The sequence below is a fragment of the Eretmochelys imbricata genome, chromosome 8, assembly GCF_965152235.1.
Source record: "Eretmochelys imbricata isolate rEreImb1 chromosome 8, rEreImb1.hap1, whole genome shotgun sequence".
NCBI classification, from domain to species: domain Eukaryota; kingdom Metazoa; phylum Chordata; order Testudines; family Cheloniidae; genus Eretmochelys; species Eretmochelys imbricata.
Window position 1 is genome coordinate 14,397,939 of NC_135579.1, and position 23,624 is coordinate 14,421,562.

A 23,624-nucleotide genomic window follows, 5' to 3' on the forward strand; every position below is an offset into this window, starting at 1 on the left:
ACTGAAGTTCACAACATGACTATCTATTCATTTTTCAGAGAGTCTTAGGACTGTGGCAAAATAATACTGTACTATACTGTGAAAGGAAGCTATTTTTCTTCCCTCATTCTAACTGAAAACTAAGCAAATTAGGCATGAAAATGTTTTTGCTTTCTGTTAAGAATTAATCAACCAACTGTTAGTGGAAACTAAGTAATTAAGGCACCTGCTTCCTTCAGTTAATATGGCTACTGTACAACTGAAAAGAAATACCAAAAAAGCCGGGAAGCCCTTTGTACCACAGCACATGTAAGCACCCTATTTTCTACAGAATTCTGATTCCCGTCCAAAGCAGCAGAGGTCTCAAATCCTACACTAGTAGGCTATATTAGAGAGACCTTTATAAGTAGTTAGAGTTAATAAATGATCAATCAATTCCTGTAGAATCCAGCAAGTCAACAGATTGCTTCCACCAATGTGTTTATTATAGGCAGTGCAAGTAGTGATGCCTATAGTTAATGTAGCTTGCCACTTCCTATTATATAAAGACTGTGTTTTTGGGTGCTTATAACTTTGCCAAACTTAAACTGTTCAGGCTGAAGTTTTCCATACTGGATGTCTGCCTCAGGCAGAATTTGTTTTGAAAGTTTCTGCAAAAACGATTCAGCCATTTCTGAGAAAAAGGTTAGCAAAAACAAAAAAAACATTGTTTTGCCCATGTAAAAGATTTCTTCCAAGAGTAGCCCTAGCAGGGACTTGAAATCTGGCAGTGGGATCACTGTAGTGTCAATAATATGACTTTTGCCATAAAATATCCCCAAACCTGGCCACGTTATAAACCTCTGAAAATCTCAGTTCACCCAGGCCCAGTAAAGACTTGTTAGAAGTTTGCAGCTCAATTCTCCAAAGATTCTAACTATGCTGAACATGCTCCATCCCCTCATAGCTCCTATGGGCAGACCAGACCACATACGCATCATCCCCACAGAGTGGCTGAGCATGCTCCATCCTGGGGCTGCAGAGCTTTAGCAGGACTTTCCCTTGCAACTGCTTCTTCCACCTGCCTAGGGTCACTGTGGCACTAAGCACTGTAACTCAAAGCAGAGAGATTGTCTCTCATGTGCTCTCAGTGTTTCTCCTGCTGATCCCAGGCAGTGTGTGTTGGGGTGGGTAGGGAGGATTGAGAAGGAGAGGCTAGGAGGGGTTGGGGGACAGAAGCAGAGGAACGGGCCAAGGGACAGGAGTCAGACAGAGGAGTGGGGTGGATAGACGGGGCAAGAGCTGGGGAGGGGGACGGAAGAAGCAGTAGCAGAATAGGGAGGAAGGGAACAGGCAGGAGCCAAGCTCCTATGGAAAATATAGGATGTAATGATCATGTAATTAAAGACTAACATAATACCTACAAAGAAGCTGATTAAAGGTGCACAGGCAAATTTAACTCTCAAATTTCCAAACTTTTGAATGCTTGACTTTGAAACTTTAATGTTTCTAATGTAATTTTTTGGGATATAACCACCATTTATATAATACACACTCCTCATGTCTGTAACATGCTTATAACATCTATTAATCATCATCAACTATTTATAAATAAAACCTTAATACAAAGCATTACATAGACATTTGATACCCTCCACTAGCTCCTGGTGACCAAAACAGATCTACATCTCTGAAAAATTTGAGATGCATGTCTTTAATGAAATTAAATTGCTGAAAAAAAAAATCATGGAAGAGATTAAGGCAGGAAAAAAATTATACAAAATCCAAGAATATTCTTAGCAGGGACTGAAATTCAAGCCAGCCTAACTCACTAGAAATTTGTCTCTTTTTTCCCTCCTCTTTGTGGTACTCTCAACAATCTATTCTTCAGGCCAGGCTCCTTCTTACAGCGGCCTGAGAGGAATCATACTATAAATAGGAGCAGAAGGGGAAGCAGGTATTTTAGTAGAAAGGACACCTACCCTTTCCCATATTAATTCCCTAGTCAAAGGGGTGCTAATAAAATAAAATAACTCTACAAAGTGAATGGAAGCTCTTCCTCTATTTTTCTTGTTTGTGCTGACACACTTTTCACACCATATAAAGCACTGTTTGGAAAATATTGTCCATTAAAATACATTTGAAGTGGTTTTGTAAAATTTGCCATTTTGCTCCAGGAAATTACTATGTATGCCAGTGCTACAGGGTGAGCACAGCCAGTACCTCATCAGCTCACTCCAACTTGACTTATTTGAAGGCAGAGGAGCAGCAGAGTGGCTTACCCACTAACATCTCCAGGACAGGAAAGCTGCACCCAAGAGAACAGTAAGAGTGCTGGGAATGGTGAGGGTTTGAGGGATACTTCCCTGGCAAGGATGATCTCTAAAAAGACAGGCTGTGGGGGTTCCCTCTGAGAAGAGTGGGGCTTCACACCATCAAGAAGGACTAAAGTGGCTGTGCTGACAGAGGGACAGAAGAGGTCTGAGAAGGAGTGTAGGTATGGCAGAAGACACCAGAGTATGGTATGGTGAGACTCCCAGCAGAGGCTGATAGAAGGTCCTGTTAGGAAGAGTAAGGACTTAAAAACTATATCCATTCAGTGTGGGAAATTGATTATATCTGGGACTTTTTGTTATGGACTGAGTTGCACTATGATTTTATTAATAAACCAACCCAAAGGAAGGATATTATTGAAGCAAGACAGCCTGAAGTGGAATCATTGGGTTACCTGAGAGGGAAAACTGAGGCAGTCACACGTATCCTGCTATGACCAGCCATAAGAGGACACTCCAGGTGGGACCACCCTCTGATAGCCATTAGTAGCAATGCTTCCACCTTTTCTAAACATTAAATAACCATTCCTTTTGCATACTGTTTCTTAAAAACGATGAGCTTCATCACTCCATGGAGGTGTCAACCTGCCACTGTTGTAGATATTGGAATGCGCTCACTTGTCAAACCTGATGATGGGTATTGTGAGGAGAAGTGGGTGGGGGAAATGGAGGAGAGATATAAGCCCTCATGCTTCATGCCATTAGCAACCTCTAATTGAGAGATGCTAGGGAAAAACTTCCCACTTGGGCTGGTTATTCAAAATTATTCATTACAGGGTTTCATGCACCTTTCTCTGAAGCATCTGGTACTTGCCTGGTACACAGAACACTAATGTGATCCTATATGGAAATTCCTGTGTTCCTGTGAAAAGAATGAAGTGTTGGGGAGCCTTGAACATTCTCTATTCTCAAGAACAGAGAATCAGTTGTCTTTTGATTTCCAAAATGCATGGCTCCACAAGAGATGAATTGCCAACTGTCAAAGGATTAAAATACAGATATTGCAGACTTGATACAGTGCTCATGGGTAACAATACAGGTTCACTAAAATGGAAAGTGGAACCCAGCACTAAGTAAAATATATTTTGGAAACATCTGAAGGTAGAGAGGATCACAGCAGAGAGCCTCTAACATGCCTACTTTAGAGGATGACTTTTTGGCCAAGAGGTAGCTATAAATTTCTAGAATTAGGACATCAAAATTTAGGAGAAAATGCCTTTTTGACATAATTAGTTAGGAATATAAATCAAAGAATATTGTCACACTGATGTATAGGTCAGACAGAACAGAAATAATATGGGTCTGCAGTTAGCATGTGGTAACTTCTATAAAAAGCTTTGAGTCTTGCGATGTATTAGATGTGTTTTTGAAAAGCAGACCGACTCACACAATGAGCCAGTTTTTCAAGACAGATGATGATGATAAACCAAAGGGAGTTAGATAACCATTATTCTCAGTAGATATCATGTGATCCAACTTTAACCTAAACATGCTGAGCGGACACAAAAGATGATGAAAAAGAGTAGGTCACAGGCATACATCAAAGCAGGAAATGTATGTGACAGCACACTATTAAAAATACAAATGAAAGACTCATATTTTTAAAACGCATTTTTTGTTCTTTAAATTACACTATGCTTGTAGACATATCATTCTTTTAATGAATCATGCCTACTTCTCTACAAAATACATATCAACATCCATGCCTTATGTGGAATAAGAAAGCAGTAGCATGAACTAGATGATGCAAGAATAATGCTTTTATAAGTACACTGCTACTAGATGTGTTAGAATTGAAAATTACATTTCATAACTACCAGTTGAAAATACAGAAATAGTATCCTAGAAAACTAATTATATCACTGGTCAGACATTTTCCTGCACAAAGAACAATATTGCTATCAGTATGAAGAACACGGAATCTTCTGTACAGTATAGGTATCTTTCTATTGTAGAATATCAATGCCTCTTTGTACAATTAACCTAACTTTTTATTCCACCATAATCACACAGAATTAAAGCAATTAAATAGTACAAGGAAATCTTTCAGCATTTAAAAGAAAGGGAATATATACCTAATTTAAACACTTACAAATATATTAAAAGAGCTATTAAAGGAATAGCTATACTGAAATGCTAAATTTTAAGAGGACTGGTAATGTAATTTTGTATTATGCAGTGGCATCAGTTACGTTGGTTCTTAGGCACAATATAAAACAATGTTCATATGCTTATTTCTCAAAAACCTTCAGTAATCAGCTGGAAATTGAGAAAACTTGTCAATATACAAATCTGACAAGAAAAAATAAATTTATTTTCTTTACACACACACCCATGCATGTACCTGCTCCCTTAAATTGCAAGAGAATTTAAAAGAGACGTTCATCTGAACTGGGGAAAAATTTTTGAACTAGGAAGAGAAAACCTACAACAATTTGACCATGTAAGTCTTAGACAATACTTTTCTGAAAAGAGGTTATTTCCTCAATAATTTTCAAATGATGCTGTTGTTTTTAGAAAATGGAACAATAATTTTACCGTTGAAACCAAACATACTGCAAGCTGAGATAGTGCAGCCGTGCCTAACTTGACAACTAAATTGAGTTCCGAGTTCAATCCACCTCTTTACAGTGGGGGTGATCTATTTCAATATTGCCTGCCCTCAAAATTCAAAAATCATGAGTCAGCCCCCCCCTCCCCCCCCGCTCTCCTGCTGGTAATAGCTCACCTTAAGTGATCACTCTCTTGTTACAGTGTGTATGGTAACACCCATTGTTTCATGTTCTCTATGTATATAAATCTCCCCACTGTATTTTCCACTGAATGCATCCGATGAAGTGAGCTGTAGCTCACGAAACCTTATGCTCAAATAAATTGGTTAGTCTCTAAGGTGCGACAAGTACTCCTTTTCTTCTTCCAATTTAGGTCAGCTCCACAGTTTTATTTATTTGTTATGTTTTCAGAAGTGGTGCTTAGGTGTTACCTGAATCTGACAGATCACTTGGTATCTTGATTCAGATCATTCCAAACTTAACTTCACGTGAGCCACAACAAAGTTACATGTTCCTTTGGTTTTGATATTTCACTTGATAGTATCAGACCAGCTTGGGACAGGTAGGGTTCATATTTTGTTAAAGTTTCAAACATCCTATTTTAGAAATCAAAACATGCCGTCCAAGCTTTGCAGAAAATCCCTTCACCTCTGGATAATATTTGTAATTGAACCAAAAATACCATAAATATATTTTTATGAATTATATTTCATTTAATATCTAGAAATATAATTTCTCAGTCTAGCTATTTGGTAACCATCAAGCACATTGTAGACATTACTGGAAAGAAATACATAACTTTTATACTCCTGTACTGTATTTTAAACTATTTGTGTTTAATAGTATGTATACAATTAAAAGTATTCTTAAATTCCAGTTAGGCAGTGCAGAGAAATATCTGGGTCTTTTAAATTCCTTTCTGGAACTTCAGTGTATTTTCCACCTAGGACGAGCAAATTACTAAAACACATTGTTTCTTCTCCATGATGTTAGCTTTCACCTTTTATAGCTAAACATAACAGACTAAATCAACAAAGCCCGTCACATTTCTACATGGAACTTAAAGTGAAAAAAAAGGGACAGGCTGGTGGTGTACACATTGGTAATTATCTTCACAGCCTCATAGGAGCCTTGAGTTCAGTTCCCTGATTTTCTCTCATAATTAATTTTTGGTTTTCAGTTGTTTCTTTGTTTTTGCTTAGAAATTTAGCAGGATTTTATATGAGGACCAGATAAAAACAACAAGTATTTGCCACTTAACCACATACAAATGCAGCATAGTTTACTAATAGGTTTGCTGACAGATTTTCACATCTCTTGTTATCTCCTCCTTCTTCCTAGAATATAAATCAATTTGTTAAGGGGATTCCTCGGAGAACTGACCCGTTTTAAAGGCCATAAATGTGGTCAGCCAAAGCTAAGTTAATGAGGATAACAGATAGTACATGGATGGCCATGGCAAATCATATTTAGGAAACTAGGTGACTTACTGGATTAACAAATAGACCTGTTTATTGTTAAACTGGTGGTTTTAATCATATCCTAATTGACGTAGCCAAAAGTTGCAGCAGATCTAACTGTATTGCAGTCTCTTTCCCCACTTTCATTCTTGGTGCTTCCTTTTTTCTTCTTTAGGTTCAAGCAGATGATTTCACAAGAGCAGCATGGTGTTTGTGAACAGAAGGATGTTACCCGCTAACACACTGGTTGTTGAGTAAAATTGAGTCAGATCATGTGATCCTATTCAATTTCACTTTGCATCATGCTTTATGGGGAAAGCTGCTCCATACAGAAATGCTCTTGTAGTACTAACTCTGCAGTGGTCAATGCTAAGTCAATAAAATTACATCTTTGACTAGAGACTATTCTGTTAAATCAGTCATTCTAGTCTTTTCTGTTACACACTGAAAATAAAGACTAATACTGTAACTGTGTACTTTAGAAGCATCTAAAAACTGCTTTTTGCTTCTCAGGCTAATGGACTGCTGCAGAGGCAGACATGTATCCTGGTAGTGAGAGAAATGCCTAATGTTGTTCTAACAGTGGCTTATCCGGTCAAATAAATTAAGATTATGAAATAAAATCCACCATGTCCCCCTGTGTGATCATGATAGAGGACCTCAAAAAGGGAGTGGTGAAAAATTAGGAGCACCTTCCAGGGGTGGAAAACAATAGCAGATTATTTTTTTTCAAGATGACAATTTTTTATTCTCAAAATCTAGATTGCCTGGTTAATTTCTGGTATCTGTAAATATCCACGCGCCCTTGTTAGTGTTTGTAAACTAAAGAAATTAGCAAGGTTTATCTGTGGCTTTCTTTACTGTGACTTAGAAAAAGACATGTAAAGGTTCTGCTCCGATATCAGATACTCAGATGATACTCCCCGTCTTATCTGCCAAATTCTCTTGCTGTGCTTAGAGATGCAAACCCATCTGTCTGAATTGAGCCCTAAATATAGAATGAAGCTAGAGATACACTTGTTTAACAGTTGCAACTGATGTTTCATATTTACCTGCAATATAAGCATCTGTCAAAATGAGTCCCAATCCTGGGAGGTAAGAGGGTGTGGGGGTGAAGAGACCCTGGAGCTGCTGGGATAAAACAGGTAGATGTGGGACCAGAGGCTGAAGAATTGATGTGGGTATGAGGGTATAAAATTAATTGATGTGCAGATACCGGGGCACACAATTAATTAGTGTGAAGCACAGGATAACTTCATTAGCATTTTGGAAGAAGCTAGTAAGCCCTTTGTAGCCTCAGGCAGCGCTTTATACAAATTTGCATAATTTGATTTCAGTTGTATCAGGGCGAACTCCTTCAGTCGGGCCAAAATTGGTGCCAATTTGGGAGTGGGGAGGAAGAGATCAAAAATCAGATGATAGACCAAAAAACTTAATCTTTTCTTAAAGCCTCATGAATGTGGGGGTGGGGGGGCCTGACTCATGATTTTTGAATTTTGAGGGCAGGCAATATTGAAATAGACCACCCCCACTGTAAAGAGGTGGATTGAACTCGGAACTCAATTTAGTTGTCAAGTTAGGCACGGCTGCACTATCTCAGCTTGCAGTATGTTTGGTTTCAACAGTAAAATTATTGTTCCATTTTCTAAAAACAACAGCATCATTTGAAAATTATTGAGGAAATAACCTCTTTTCAAAAAAGTATTGTCTAAGACTTACATGGTCAAATTGTTGTAGGTTTTCTCTTCCTAGTTCAAAAATTTTTCCCCAGTTCAGATGAACGTCTCTTTTAAATTCTCTTGCAATTTAATCAGACGTCAAGAATTATAACATTCAAAAACCAGTTGGAGAACACTTCAATCTCTTTGGTCATTCGATTACAGACCTAAAAGTTGCAATACTTCAACAAAAAAACTTCAAAAACAGACTCCAAGGAGAGACTGCTGACTTGGAATTAATTTGCAAACTGGATACAATTAACTTAGGCTTGAATAGAGAGACTGGGAGTGGATGGGTCATTACAAAGTAAAACTATTTTCCCATGTTTATTCCCCCCCTCCAGCCCCCACTGTTCCTCAGACATTCTTGTCAACTGCTGGAAATGGCCTACCTTGATTATCACTACAAAAAGTCCCCCCCCCACGCTGGTAATAGCTCACCTTAAGTGATCACTCTCTTGTTACAGTGTGTATGGTAACACCCATTGTTTCATGTTCTCTATGCATATAAATCTCTCCACTGTATTTTCCACTGAATGCATCCGATGAAGTGAGCTGTAGCTCACGAAACCTTATGCTCAAATAAATTGGTTAGTCTCTAAGGTGCCACAAGTACTCCTTTTCTGTTTGCGAATACAGGCAAACACGGCTGCTACTCTGAAACCTGTCATTAAATTGGAAGAGTGACTGTATACATTGGATCTCTTCCAACTGCCACTCAAATTGATGTAAAATATTTTCAGTTGGCTTCAATGGGAATTGGATTGGGCCAGCTGGGATCAAAACTCACATGGCCTTTCTGGATATATTTCAGACTTTTCTACATATTTCTTTGCAAAAATAGGTTGCATTTTGGTTTCTTCTTGAAAAAAAGTTTTGTTTTCAGTGTTGCTGTTTATTTTATTGTGAAATACATCATTTTGTGACTTTATTAAAGCTCCATTTGTTGCAATCAAGAGATTGCATGAAAATCTCAGCTTTCATTTTTAAAAATGTTAAGATTCTAGCCCTCATGGTTGAAGAGAAAAGCTAGAAAATATGAAGCAAGTGTACATTAATGGCACAGAAACCAAGAAAAATAAAAACAACTTTTATGTTTTGTTTTGTTTGTTTTCAAAAAGCTCATGATTTTAATCAAAAATCATGATTGGGAGGAGGAGGACTGAGGCATGGTTTTTTAGTACTTGAGTTCGCAATACTGGGTTTTACAATTATGCTGAAGACAGATCCCTACAGGAAAAATTTCAATCAGTTTCAGCTGAGTTTTGCAAATGACTACTACCTAAAGTCACCAGCCAGACAACTTCTGCATGTGATGTTTTAGTAGTAGCTATTTTCCCTTTAACAGCTTATCCTATCCATTAAGACTTAATGATTAAGTGTTCTTTTACACATATCTATATAGTTTTAAAGGGAAATTTACTGATAAGGGCATCAGTATTTCCTAGGGCTTGTACGCTTACAAGTATTTTGACCAGAGATTATGCTCTATGTCATTTTGCAAATCACATTGGTAGCTAGTGAGTCATCAATTAGCATTTTAGGGAAAAAATCAAATAATATAGAATTTTTTTTCATGACACAGCAATGAGTCATTTCCCACTTCAGAGAGTTCTTACATCAGACAGGAGTTTCAACACAAGATGCATGCAATTTGTCCAGACAATAATGTACCAGGTCTACTAATGAAACTATGCATTAATACTTTGTAATAAAAAAATTGTTCCTAAATTACTTATAAAGAATGAGCCAAATTCGTTTCTCAGTTAAAGGAGTCTAAATCCACTGACCTATATGGACATTTACACAAAGCAGAATTTGGCCCAAGAACTCTCCTCAAAATGTCTGTTTTCTACATTTAAAGGATCACAGTTATTGTAAATACATAAAACCTAAAAATTATCAGAGAAATGAAATTTGGAACTAGGACAGCCTCTGACTGTGGGATATAGAGGTTCCAGAGAACTTCAGATCAGTTTTACTTTAGAACAGTATAAACATCTGGCTCAGCCCACCAGCCATGTACTGGGTAGCAGTAGTTAACAGGCAAAAATTTGAAGTGGTAATAAGCAAAATAATGCCTGAGGCATTTCACATAGTATTTCTGTACATATCATCATCAAAACAGCCCGAAAAGGTCCAAGAAATCATGAACATCACCACCACAGCTAACACTTGTTCTTGAGAACATACAGGACAATCACGAATTTACATGGCATTTTCTTACCTCAGAAATGTTGTGGAAGTGGCCCAAACTAATCTACTCCTCGGCCCCGGCTTCCTTTTTTCTTGTTATACTACTAATGCCAGCCATCCGTTAAATGCTTGTTATATTGCTGCTTTAAAATGACATTAATCTTAAAAGTCATGCTTCTGTCCAAAAACTTTCTACCTATTATTTTTACTTTTAACATCTAATATTCACTACAAATGAAAGAGAAAGACTAATTTTATCTAGTGCCTGATACTAAAGACTGCTTTAAAAAACTTAATTGTGACTTTCGTCATTGTTATGACTTAAATTCATCTGATGTTAAAAAATGAACACACCCATTTCCTCCCTACTACTACTAACCCCTTCACTGAAATTAAACTGTGAGCTCTTTGGGGCAATAACCATGAAATCTTACTTGTACTCTGAGGCATGTAGTACACAGCTACTATAAAATAAGCAACCACCACTACAAGATATATTCCAAAACTTTAAACTCTGCCTCTAAAGGTATTAAGAGGCAATGTTCCCTCTTTAGTAATTTCCTTTCTTCAGTGTTTGGATTATAGTTCATCTCCCTCATCATATGGAGATAGGATCTTAGCCTTCTAATAATGTCACACACACCCAGCAGCAGGAGTGGGAGCTGGGGACAAGGGTGACACTAGACACATGCATCCGATGAAGTGAGCTGTAGCTCACGAAAGCTTATGCTCAAATAAATTGGTTAGTCTCTAAGTACTCCTTTTCTTTTTGCGAATACAGACTAACACGGCTGCTACTCTGAAACTAGCCTTGAAGTGAGTTTCTGCTCCAAATGACACATCAGGCTCTATGTTTGTGTCTCAAGGATTCCAGATCAAATTTTCTCAGTTCACAAGTAAAATGATGATTTTCCTAACTGTCATTATAGCAAACTCACAGGAGATCTGAGAGTCAACACCTTCCACTCTGTCTCCTGCTCACTCACTCTCTGTGTTCTATTTAGAGGAAGGGGCTATTTTTTTAGGAGGCTGGGGCGGGGGGGGAAACAGGGAGAAGAAATGTTCTTGGGTTGAGGACTTCTGTGCATGGAGAAGTGCTGGGTCCAATCTGTGCTTTCCCAAGGGCCTTCCTCTTTGACAAACTGGCGTTAGACTCCCTCCCTGCTGGCCTGTTTTTCAGTGTCAGAGTTCAGTCCCGACACTGAAGCAGAAGGGTACCTGAATCCTCAAAAAAGTCAGACATCTCCTGAGCCCTTGACGGGGGGCCTGGAACCCATGCCACAGTCAGTCATGATGGATGCCAGCTAGGGGAGTGTGGGCATGCACGCTGTTCGTACCTCACATGGGCTATCAATGCTACTTCATTCAATAGCATGCCACCAGGCTTCTTAGGCCTTTAAAGCTTGCTTCAGCCCAGCTACCGTGAGGATTCTCTCTCCAGCCAGTGAAGGATGTAACAACTGAAGACAGACTAGCTAGACCTCAAATTTGAGGTGTAATGTCACCAAAAGACTTCATGAACTGCCTCCGTCTGCTCTTAGGGAGAAACTATACCCCAAGTGTCTGTGCTGGTACAGAATATTGAACAGAGAGTGTTAAAATCAGATAAGCCACAGACAGAAGCCAAATATTACTGGGCATCTGACACATTGTTCTTTATTGCTCAGATCCTGACCGTTGTCAGTATAGTCATTTCAAACAGGGTTTCTAAACTGTCACTATCAGTTTAACTTAAACATGTTTACAAACAAGGGAAGCCGGATTGGAAAGCTAGACTGAGGTAACCAATTAGGAGCCTTTCAGCCACCGCAGAGACATTATAGTCCCACAATAGTTTTGTATCACACCTGACAGCGGCACAACAAAAAGACAAACCTAAGAAGGTCTGCCAGGTCCCAGTACAATGCAAGTGCATTCTGGAAGGGCCCTGTGTAGAGGACAATAATATTGGGAATGTACTCTGGGAAAGCAGCTCCAGTGTTCCAGCTGTTGATAGGATTTGTGTGTCAGTGTGGGTAAAACCCAAAATCACAATCCACAAACTGAATTTGGCAGTATTAATAATCCTAAAAAACCCAAAGCTTTTTCCATAGCTTTTCCAAAGCATGCAGGTATGCCGGGAACAGCAAAGGCAGAATAAATCTGAGATCCAAGAGTCAGATTTCATGCACTGGCTAACCTTCCGTACCAGTGGTGGAGCTAATTGGGGGGGGGGGAGGGGGCAGAAGGGTGAAACTGCCCCCCCAATTGGCCTTTAAGGGTATGTGTGTGCCTTTTCAAGCATATTATTCCTTTGAATAAAGGAGATGTACTGCATGCATTTTCACATGGGGTGGACAGAGAGAACTTCCCCCCACTCACCTGGCTGTGGCAGCTCCTGTGTTACAGGGCTGGGCCCAGCTACCCACTCTGGACATTGCAACACAGCGCACAGAGTTATGTGGTGCTGCAATCCTGTGCGCCATGTCGCAACACCATTCACTCAAATTTGGCCCACCAGTGACTCTGTCATGTCACAACAGTTGGAGAGGGGAGCCAGGCCTCACTTCACAAGATAGGAGCTGTTGCTGCCGCGTGAATGCAGGTTGGGCTCGCTCCGCAGTCAACTGATGACCCATTGTCCCTCCTCCAGTTGCAAAAATTGGCTCCACCACTGCTCCCTACATTCCTCCCTGCTTCACCACAGGTCTTAATATTAAGTGGAGCCGCAAAGGCCAAGAGTACCTTAGCTAACAGAGATAGCATGTCTGGGAGAGCTAGTGAAAAAGGAATAAAATGGGAGATAAAATATATAAACATATACAGTAGGACTGACTAATGCTGACTGAGGAGTACCCAATCAATTAGTCCTTGTGGGTCTGTGAAACAGAAAAAATGAGTCATTTTAGAAAGGCTGACATTACAATCCTAATCATCATCATTACCCATCTAGTTAAATTTACATAGCTATTGCTGTCATGAAAAGGTGGCACTGAGTAGAATTGAAATCAGACCAATTCTAATGTAATTTTATAAGAAGCTTTACAAAAAGCCTTCTGTTACCAGGTACAAAACAATTGCTAAAATATACAGAAGCATTAAGCACATTTTTAAAAGTCTATTCTTACCACAATCATTTCAGAAGGTTCCAATATAATACACTCGCATCCTCTTTTTCCTCCAGACTGCTTGCCAAAACTGGAAAAAAAAAAAGTGGAAAAATGTTATATTTTACCTATTTTGGGGGTAAAAATTGTTAACAGAAGTTGAATAATTCAATAACCTAAGGGAGTGAAGGGTGAGAAAGAAAGTTAGTGGAAACTACTATACTTGAGACTAAAATTTAATTTTCTCACATTGTCATTAATAATTCTTTGAATTTATACAGCACCTCTCATCACAGCATCTCCAGGTACTTTATATAAGCAGGATACCTTTGTGAAATTATTATTTATATTATACTAGTGTCAAGAGAATCCAGTCATGAACAGAACTCTATTGGATTGGTGCTGCTTAGGAAAAGGAAAAAAGGAAAAGAAAGGACAAAGGACAAAAGAAAAGAACAGCTTTGTCCTAAAAAGCTGACAATATAAATAGGAAGAAAGTATAAGATGTGGGTGTAGAACAAGACAGAGGGGAAAGATGTGTGACATTTACAGGAATACAAAGGTTACATATATTCATAATTTTTATTAAGTAAAAGTACAAATTAGAGGCTTCACATCTTGTTTTTCAATAAGAGAACAACAAATATAGGCCACCTGCCTAACTGTTACCATTTGGCATTTTACTAGGTAAACAGTGTATCTATTGTGACAGGGTCGGGCCAAATGACTATAGGAGAGTAATTTTTCACCGAAATGAAGCCTCAAAAAATTGGATAGAAACTCATAAATGTTCCTCTCCACGGGAATCTTTAATAAAAGGCGAAAGATTTATACGATCTGAAGAGAAACCAGAGTATATAGAAGGCAGATATATTAGCCCCAGGCTAAGTAGGTCCCTTTTCCCTGGGTAAGATAACAGGGAAGGTTCCAGAACAATTAGGAACCTTCTGGAGACAATTAAGACAGGCTGATTAGAACACCTGAAGCCAATCAAGAAGCTGCTAGAATCAATTAAGGCAGGCTAATCAGGGCACCTGGGTTTTAAAAAGGAGCTCACTTCAGTTTGTGGTGTGCGTGTGAGGAGCTGGGAGCAAGAGGCACTAGGAACTGAGAGTGAGAATGCGGACTGTTGGAGGACTGAGGTGTACAAGTATTATCAGACACCAGGAGGAAGGTCCTATGGTGAGGATAAAGAAGGTGTTGGGAGGAGGCCCTGGGGAAGTAGCCCAGGGACTTATAGCTGTCGCACAGCTGTTCAGGAGGCACTGTAGACAGCTGCATTCCACAGGGCCCTGGGGTGGAACCCGGAGTAGAGGGCGGGCCCGGGTTCCCCCCAAATCCTCCCAACTCCTGGTCAGACACAGGAGGAGTCGACCTGGACTGTGGGTTGAGAAAAACAGCCAAGCTGAGGGCTGCCGTGAAGCTCCAAGGCAAGCAAATCCACCAATAAGCACCAGACCCACCAAGGCAGAGCAGGAACTTTGTCACACTATTTTACAAGTGCATAAACTGAGGTCTAGACCGGTTAAGTGACATGCATATGGTCACACAATGCAACAGTGGCAAAGTAATACAAAAACAGCCTCAGAGCAGTGAAAATCTATCCATTTCATAACAATAGTGCTGATAACCATTAGCGATAAATGGAAAGTGCTGTTTTCTAAGAATTCTAATAAGGATGAGTTTCTCCAGAAAGTGTTATCAAAACTTTCAAAACTTCCTATATTAGGAAAGAGACAAAATTACAGGAGCTAGCATGTGATTATTTAAAAAAAAAGTTGGCCAAATATTTAAGAGAGAGAACAGGTTAGAAAGAGGATCAACACAATAACTCAGTGTATTAATGCTTTCTGGTTTAGCGTGTTGCTCTTCGTGCTCTCTCTGTCAGAGTTGAAGTCTCAGCTGAGACTACAGATTTACAATGAGACTATAATGAGTTTTCTCCTATGTCTGTTTCCCCCCACTTTGACATGTAGTTATTTTCTTATCAGGAGACAGTGGCAGTTGTTGTGGTGGGGGTTAACCAAAACTGCTTTTAAAAAAACACTGAACAAGCTGTTGATTTTAGCACATGTAATAACTTGATGCAGACTCTTGACTTATATGTATCCTTGGATCCTATGGGGATGAGATATCAGAGAAGAGATCAGCAACGTTAAAGTCAGATATGCCTCCAAGAAAGAGAGCTTAGATGTGTATGATTTACAGAGTTCAGCACTGTACATTTTGTGCAATAGCCTAAACCATTTTTGTGTATTTAGCAAAAAAGGGAGAAATTAATATTATAAACATATAATCTCAAATTAGAGGGGCTAGGCCAAGGACAAATGAGGGTTTTTCATTACTGCTCCTCCTCACTGTAGTACATTCCTTGAGTCATTCTGAAGGTCTATTATTTTAGGATTGTCAGTGGTCTCGATTTTATCAGAAATCCCCACTCTTTGTCCCCTGCACATGGGGACATGTCACAATGATTTTTACAGGTGTTTACCAATATCTGCTATTTTCTAAAACCATAAAACAGCATTTGTTTTGAAGTCATTTTAGTGTATAGGAGAAGATCAATCCACAGTGGTTGGAGAGAACAGTATTTAGAGATAAATCCCAGTCGTAAGATAGTCAGACAATTGGATCTACACTTGTACCATCTCTTGCAGTCAACACAGAATACAACACGCTTCACATATTAGAACACACAAATTCTTATGTTAAAGTTGAGCTGAAGAGTACATTAGCTAGTTCTCGCTACTAAAACTACCAGGATTAAAATGCTAAATGACTGAAATTATTACTAGGATTCAGAATTAACCTGATGAGATGAATGAGGGTGGTTCATATTTCTCAAAAATATTGTTTCACAGGATGCCTAAAAACTCAGGAAACCAATGTACACTGATTTGCATTAGTTTATACTCAGATCACATTTGGAAGGTTACCTTTACAAACAAGTGCTAGGTTTGTGGAGGGTTTTTAAATGAAAGTTTAGAATTTGTAGCAAAGGACTGATTCTGCAGCCAATTCTTTGGTTATGAAAAACTCAACTCTGGCCATGAAAGTACATGCAGCTCAGCTTCACTGAACCACCAGCTCATTCCCAATAGCTGTCTCTGGCACTTATAAGACATGAAGAATCATGTAATCTTCTGGTGAGTGACTGAATACAAAAGGGGAGGGAGCTAATAAGATTGTAAACTAAAAAGGAGGAATAAAAGGATAAGAGTAAAAAGCAACAGTGTGAAAAGAAAGAACAAACAGGATAAGCACCAATTGCTTTGCAGCACAGAGGGAAGGGAGAACAAATTATCAACCCATCAGGTGCATCTGTAACTTTAGATGTGACAGACACTACATTTTTATGCATGGGCAAACTACAGAAAGCTTATACTGGAACACGTATAGTGAAAGGGTTAAAACAGCTATCCATGCATTGAAAAAGGATGAACTAACTTCAGTGGATGTTTTAAAATTTTATGTCCCAGAAACACAGATAACTATTAAAGACAGCTTCATGCAGCTATTTTAGCGAAACCTCAGATCTTTCCAAGCAACAAAGTTAACAATCCTAATAGTCATTATGATAAAGCATTATGACCAATGGGAACATTGCAATTTGAACGGTCAAATTCTGGATTTTGATAATGTATCATAGAAACTATAGCCTTTAATTAGAACAACTGCCACAGAGTTGTAATGATGACTAAAATGTTCCCTGCTTGTACTGTAATAGTAAAGAAGCTTTGCATAATGACAGGTTTCAGAGTAGCAGCCGTGTTAGTCTGTATCCGCAAAAAGAAAAGGAGTACTTGTGGCTGTTACAGCATGATTTCCATATTGAAATATGTCAGTTTCAGAGTGGGACATCCACACTAGCAGCTGCTGGATAAATTTTGTGTCTTCTGTCATGCTTCTTCCATACAGTGCATGACCCAGACATCACAGTCTCAAACAATCTCCCATGTTTGTCCCTAGCTTCTGTTTGCCAGAAGCTGGGAACAAGCGACAGGGAATGGATCACATGATGACTACCTGTTCTGTTCATTCCCTCTGGGGAACCTGGCATTGGCCACTGTCAGAAGACAGGATATTGGGTTAGGTGGACCTTTGGTCTGACCCAGTATGTCCGTTCTTATGATTCCATTGATTCTTATGTTTATAACTGGTTTGCCCCCTCTTTGCACGATTCATGCTATTATAAAATATAAGGAAATTCAAGCAGTTCATCTGCAGGTCAGGACTGGTTGGAATTCCATTTTATTATTTCTGCACCACAGTAACGAATCTATCCAAAGTGTCCTGTGATCCTGCAATAGAATTCTTCTAGAATTAAAACATTGGGGAAGTTCTTTCATTAGCTATAGGGTAATAAATTAATTCACCTTCAAGAGTGATTGCCTATTTCACTTCAGTATACAGTGAGGTTTAGTGGTGCTGCACTGTATGGGACTACTTTTTCCTTATTGACACTGTACCTATTTACCACATATACACAATAGTTTAATATCTTTTTTAACTTTCTGATGAAATCTGAATACAAAGAAGTGTTAAGAAGAAAGTTTAAAATGTTACCATTCAAAACGATTACCTATCAAAAATATTTAAAACAAAACTCCTTTAGGTTCAACATTTCTTTAAACAGTTCAGCCAATTAGTTTCAATCCCATGCAACTTGAAATTAAAAGTTGACAATATTTTTAAAATAATACAGTACACTGCATTTTTGAACAAACAGTTTTAGCATTTTTCACTTTTCTTTTAAAACTAGAGAAACTGTAAATACTTTTCTTATACACACACACACACACACGTATATTTAAGTTAATAGTAAATTATATTTTACCCAGAATATTGTTTAAGGGGGATCAATATAATTTCAATGTCAAAATACTACTTTGTTTATATAAATATACACAAGATTCAACCATTCACAAATTCATCCCTTTACTGATGTCACAACATTTGGTAATTGCGTAAGTGAGAATAAACATGAATGAATGCAAAGTGTATTCTGACTGTAAGAAACGTCAAGCTCCTTACACTGTCGGTTTTACATTATCAAAATATTGTACAATTATTGACCATTCAATCTGAATGGGTTATGCTCCAGTGACAACAAAACTCATTGCTAACCCTGAAGAACAAATGATTCACCTTTGCAAGTCAATAAAGTCAAGTTTAGTTGACTGACCATGCCATGTACTGTTTTATTGATTGAACTACGTAAGCACAGCTTTCACAGATACTTCTTTTTTGCCAGATCACATTTTTAAATAATCATTTTAACATTCCTTTTAATAAGTTACTGCACACATTTCAATGAAATACAAATGGCTAGCTTCAGTGCTATATCAATTAGCTTTCTGCTGACTTGAGCACGCGTAGTGAACCTCCTGCAAATTTCAACAAATGCTTAAGAGCTATAATAATTCTTCTTTGGCTTATAGTACAGCATTAACATGAGGAAACAATGGTTAGAGAAGGCACAGACTACGCTATGAAATTACTCAGAAAGACATCTTGTTTTCCATCCCAACCCAGTGAGAAGATTTACAAACAGTACCATGCATTAGTGCTGGTAGAGTAACTCATGTAAGTCTTATTGGCACAGGTGGAAGAATATATGTAAATATATTTGCACAGCACAACTTCAACCAATTAATCATCTGTTTGCAGAACTTTCACCTGAAGATTAATTGCTAACTAATCTAAGAATCTGAGTCCTAATATTCACTTGGCTAGTTATTGTCTTCAAGACAATAACAAGTGCACTATAATTAGATTATACCTGAAGAATATTAAATGATGTTTTCAACATTTTTATTGTTTATAAAAAAATTCATATAAAAAGTTTCCTAAAATGTATTTATTTGCATTTCATAAATTAACAAGTTGTTCATCAGTTACTTGAATTAAAAAAGGCAGGAAATTCTCCATACTTTCCTCAGTCCTATCTTTATTTTATTGATTTTGAGAGCAAGAGTGAGAACGAATGAACGAGCATGCACGCTAGCTGTGGGAGTAAAAGAAATACTATTCTCTGGGCCCCATATATTCTGTAATTCTCTGTCTGTGTAATTTGCTTCAGAATTCATCCTTTGCTGCACAACTGTGCTCCAAAATCTCAGTATACAATTAACAAAAAAGTTTAAGCTCTCATGGAATGTTGCCTTCCACAGTTCAAAAAGAAACAAACTATATTTCTGAGAGGTATGAACTACCCCATGCATCTGAGTTAAAGCCCTATGGATTCCATGATTTCATAACTGTGGAATTTGGCACATGCTCTCTCACATACAGACAGACACAGCCTCAGAATTTGCATTTTGCTACAGCTAGATGCTTAATGTTTTGTTCCGTGTCTCCTTACCCTGCTGGGACCTGTTCTCACAAGACTCTTGGGGTTTTTTTGTAACTGTAAAGCTCGGACTATAGTGCATATCTATCCTAAAGGCGCTCTACTCATGTAAAATCATGTCATTATTATTTGATAAATACACAGTACACTGTGAGTGCTGTCATAATGTAAACACAGTAAAATACAGTACTTGCCAAGTAGTTAATAGCACACCTATTATAATTTCATAATTACAAAAGAGATATTTTCTGTTCAATTTAAGTTGCATAAACATATTGGAATTTAAGTCACAGAGATCATGTTAGGAGATTGTCAAACAGAGGAAAAAAATCCGGCACACAGTATGGGCTACATGCCGGGTCTATCCTAAATTGATATGCTGATTGTTGTACTCAGTGAAAAGAGACTAGATGTTGAGCATCAACTTTCATATACCTTGCTGTTGTGCATAAAATCAGACCGTCACTGATGTATAAATTAGACTTCTATTAAAATGAAATAAACTAACTCTACTCCACTGTAAGGAAAGCAAACAAATCTTAACTCTAGCTTGTAAGACTTATGTCATAAATATAAAGGGAAGGGTAAACCCCTTTAAAATCCCTCCTGGCCAGAGGAAAAATCCTCTCACCTGTAAAGGGTTAAGAAGCTAAAGGTAACCTCGCTGGCACCTGACCAAAATGACCAATGAGGAGACAAGATACTTTCAAAAGCTGGGAGGAGGGAGAGAAACAAAGGGTCTGTGTCTGTCTGTATGCTGCTTTTGCCGGGGATAGAACAGGAATGGAGTCTTAGAACTTTTAGTAAGTAATCTAGCTAGGTATGTGTTAGATTATGATTTCTTTAAATGGCTGAGAAAAGAACTGTGCTGAATAGAATGACTATTCCTGTCTGTGTGTCTTTTTTGTAACTTAAGGTTTTGTCTAGAGGGATTCTCTATGTTTTGAATCTAATTACCCTGTAAGGTGTCTACCATCCTGATTTTACAGAGGTGATTCCTTTACTTCTATTAAAAGTCTTCTTGTAAGAAAACAATGTTTTTTCATTGTTCTAAGATCCAAGGGTTTGGGTCTGTGGTCACTGTAGCCAGACAGCCAGCCCCCCCACCCCCTCAGACCAGCATTGCTGGAAACACAGGAGGAAGCCGGAACAGGGCACTTAACATATATTCCAGCACAGCCTTTGAAGCTGTGAGAAGCACAGGTGTGCTGCTACAATGTGCCTCTGGGGGCAGATACAACGATTAAGCTCACAGCAGGCAGACGCCCTGTGACAGACATGGCTCTTAGCCCCTACTAACTAGCGTGATGCACACACACCAACATCCTAGTTGGGAAAATATTTACCCTGATAAAAGAAATGTCCAGTAGTCAACACTTATTGTTTCTCTCCCTTGCAAGTGTAAACTACTCTTGCGAAAGCTGGCGTCACCCAGACAGACCAGCCTCAATTTGGTATAAGAAAGGAGAAAGAGAATAAAGGAGTACAGAGGTATAAGTAGGGGACCTACAGCACCATGATTTTTGAGTGCTTTTCACTATCTATCTGCTGGTCAGATAAGTGACAGCCTCCCAAGGCTTCTGCAGCTAAGAGGGTCCCTACGCCTTGTCCCTTATTCGTCTTTCCGCGGAATTGAGTGACCGATCCTGGCTTGGCACCGCTGGAATCGAGAGATGCAAGGAGGGTAAGAAGCACCCACACCTGATCTCCTATCTTTAGTGTACACATATTTTGAAATAGAGCTCTATACTTTGTTTTCTTTCTTTGGGATTGTGGCTTCAGTTTTGTAACTTGTTTGTGTGTAACATCTCTACATTTAAATAAGTAGGCACTAGCAATTTTGTAACCACATGATTAGAATCTAGCTTAATAAATTTTGGTAACCATTTGTGCATAAGCCTGACTTGTTTTCTCTGGTTTACTGTAAAGCAGCCGACACAATTAAAGAACCTCAGCCGTTTTGGCTCTAAAGCCTGGCCATTAGGTGAGAGTACTAAGAGCCTAGCGTTGAGTTGTGCCGCCTCCACGGGGCAAACTCTTGGGGCACCTGTCAGTCAATCCTGGCTGCCCGCTGCGAAGGAGCTCTGAGCTCTAGCAGTTAAAGTCACGGGTGTGGAGAGGCTCTTAGTGCTGCCATTGGGGCACCTGTCAGTCAGTATTGACTGCCCGCTGCGAAGGAGCTCTGAGCTCTAGCAGTTAAAGTCACGGGTGGTTAGGACCTTGGGGCATCCGTCAGCCTAGCCCGGGCTGCCCGCCGCGAAGGGACAGTGCGTCCTAGCGGTTAAAGTCACGGATGGTATAAACGGGCATAGCTGGCACCTCACCAAACATCCTTGGCCGTCGGCTAACAGTCACCTATGTAAATTGGTGAGGATTTTTACCAAACCTTCCCCAGGAAGTGGGGTGCAAGGGTTGGGAGGATTTTGGGGGGAAAACGTGTCCAACCTACGTTTCCCAGTAAACCCAGTTAAAGTTTGGTGGTGGCAGTGGATCCAGGGGCAAAGGATAAAATTAATTTGTACCTTGGGGAAGTTTTAACATAAGCTGGTAAAAGTAAGCTTAGGAGGTTTTCATGCAGGTCCCCACATCTGTACCCTAGAGTTCAGAGTGGGGAAGGAACCTTGACAACTTATGACACAGTTAAGGTTTTTAGGCCTGTATTTTTGTAAGGAATACGAAACATTGTTTTTTATTTGATAGCACATTGTAAAGGTTTATGATTATTGTTGTTGTTTATAGGAACAGCTGGTAGCAAACCCTTATATTTAGGTTGCCTAACACTTCTACTATAAAAGATTTTTGTGATCTTTTCTTGAGAAGATAGAACATCGCCATGGTTTGTATCAGGCCTTTAAAACTCAGTAGGGAAAAAGTCCTAGGTTGAAAGAAGTGCCTTTTCTTTGTCCAGTGATACTCTGTTCACATTTGGCTGAGTATATAGCCTTCTGAAAAATCACCATTTTCCTTCTGTCACTTGTGTTATCTACTAAATTTTGGGAGCCTGCTAAAACAACTGGACACAGACATTTTAAAGGGCCAGGTCCAAACTGGCACCAAAGCAGCAGCAGCACACGCTCCACCAAGAATCCCAGAAGCAGGCAACCTCTGTGGAATGGGAAAACCCAAAGAGAGGCTCCACCTTGCAATCCCCCTCTACTAGATCCAGTACATGGCCCTCTAGTTTGAGGGCACTATTATGGTAGGTTCCCTCAATCACCTCCTCAACTCAGCATGTGGCCAAAGCTACACATTTCCCCCCCACACACACACCCACACCTAACAACTTTCTCCTGTGGTCAGCTAATATAGTTCAGTATTGTAGGAATCAAAAGGATTCATGTGCGTAAAGCAGCTGAATGTCACAGAACTCCATTCTATCCCTGTCACAGTCTTCTGATGTAATGCTGAGCAGTCACAAAGCAAAATTTTGGCAGGTGGCCACTAATTAGGTGTTCCTTGTTTTCTGGGTGCTCGGCTCAAGAATCCTGGAGCCTGATATGCAGACGTGCTGAGCACTGACAACTGCATTTGCAGTCAATCAATGGGAACTATGAATGCTTGCTCAGCACCTCTGGTAGTAAGACTGCATGGCTGAAGGAATAAGCACAGGGTTGGGAGTCAGGAGGATTCAAGATCTAGTCTTACTGTATGACCCTTTAACAAGTCTGTCTTCCCCAACTATAAAATGGAACTCTTTGCAAAAATAATTTCACTAATGTTTATGACATACACAAAATCTACAACAATGAGCACCCTACAAAAGATGACAAGGTTATGAATATTTGTGCATTCACAGCAGGTTCTGGATAAGCGTGCAGTAAATAAGACAGCGGCCATAAAGTGAATGAGGAAAATTAAAATGAACAGCTGTTAGTTCTGAGCACCACCCATCCTGTGCACTGAATGAGGCAGGAATTGAAGGGAAAAGCGCAGTACGTGATCATATAATTAAAAATGATACTACATATG

The 23,624-nt window shown here is 39.1% G+C and overlaps 1 protein-coding gene and 1 non-coding gene across 5 annotated transcripts in view; both read right to left on the minus strand.

Moving 5' to 3' along the window:
- Positions 1-23,624, minus strand: part of RAPGEF6 (Rap guanine nucleotide exchange factor 6) — a 235,079-nt gene that overhangs the window by 147,428 nt on the left and 64,027 nt on the right. For all 4 annotated transcript variants that reach the window (XM_077825108.1, XM_077825110.1, XM_077825106.1 and 1 more), the window contains one exon: positions 13,325-13,394. In XM_077825108.1, coding sequence (XP_077681234.1) covers positions 13,325-13,394 — 70 coding nt within the window. The remainder of the gene's footprint in view (positions 1-13,324; positions 13,395-23,624) is intronic.
- On the minus strand, positions 14,045-14,160 carry LOC144269697 (U5 spliceosomal RNA). Its single transcript, XR_013347002.1, has one exon. It is a non-coding gene; the product is annotated as a U5 spliceosomal RNA (small nuclear RNA).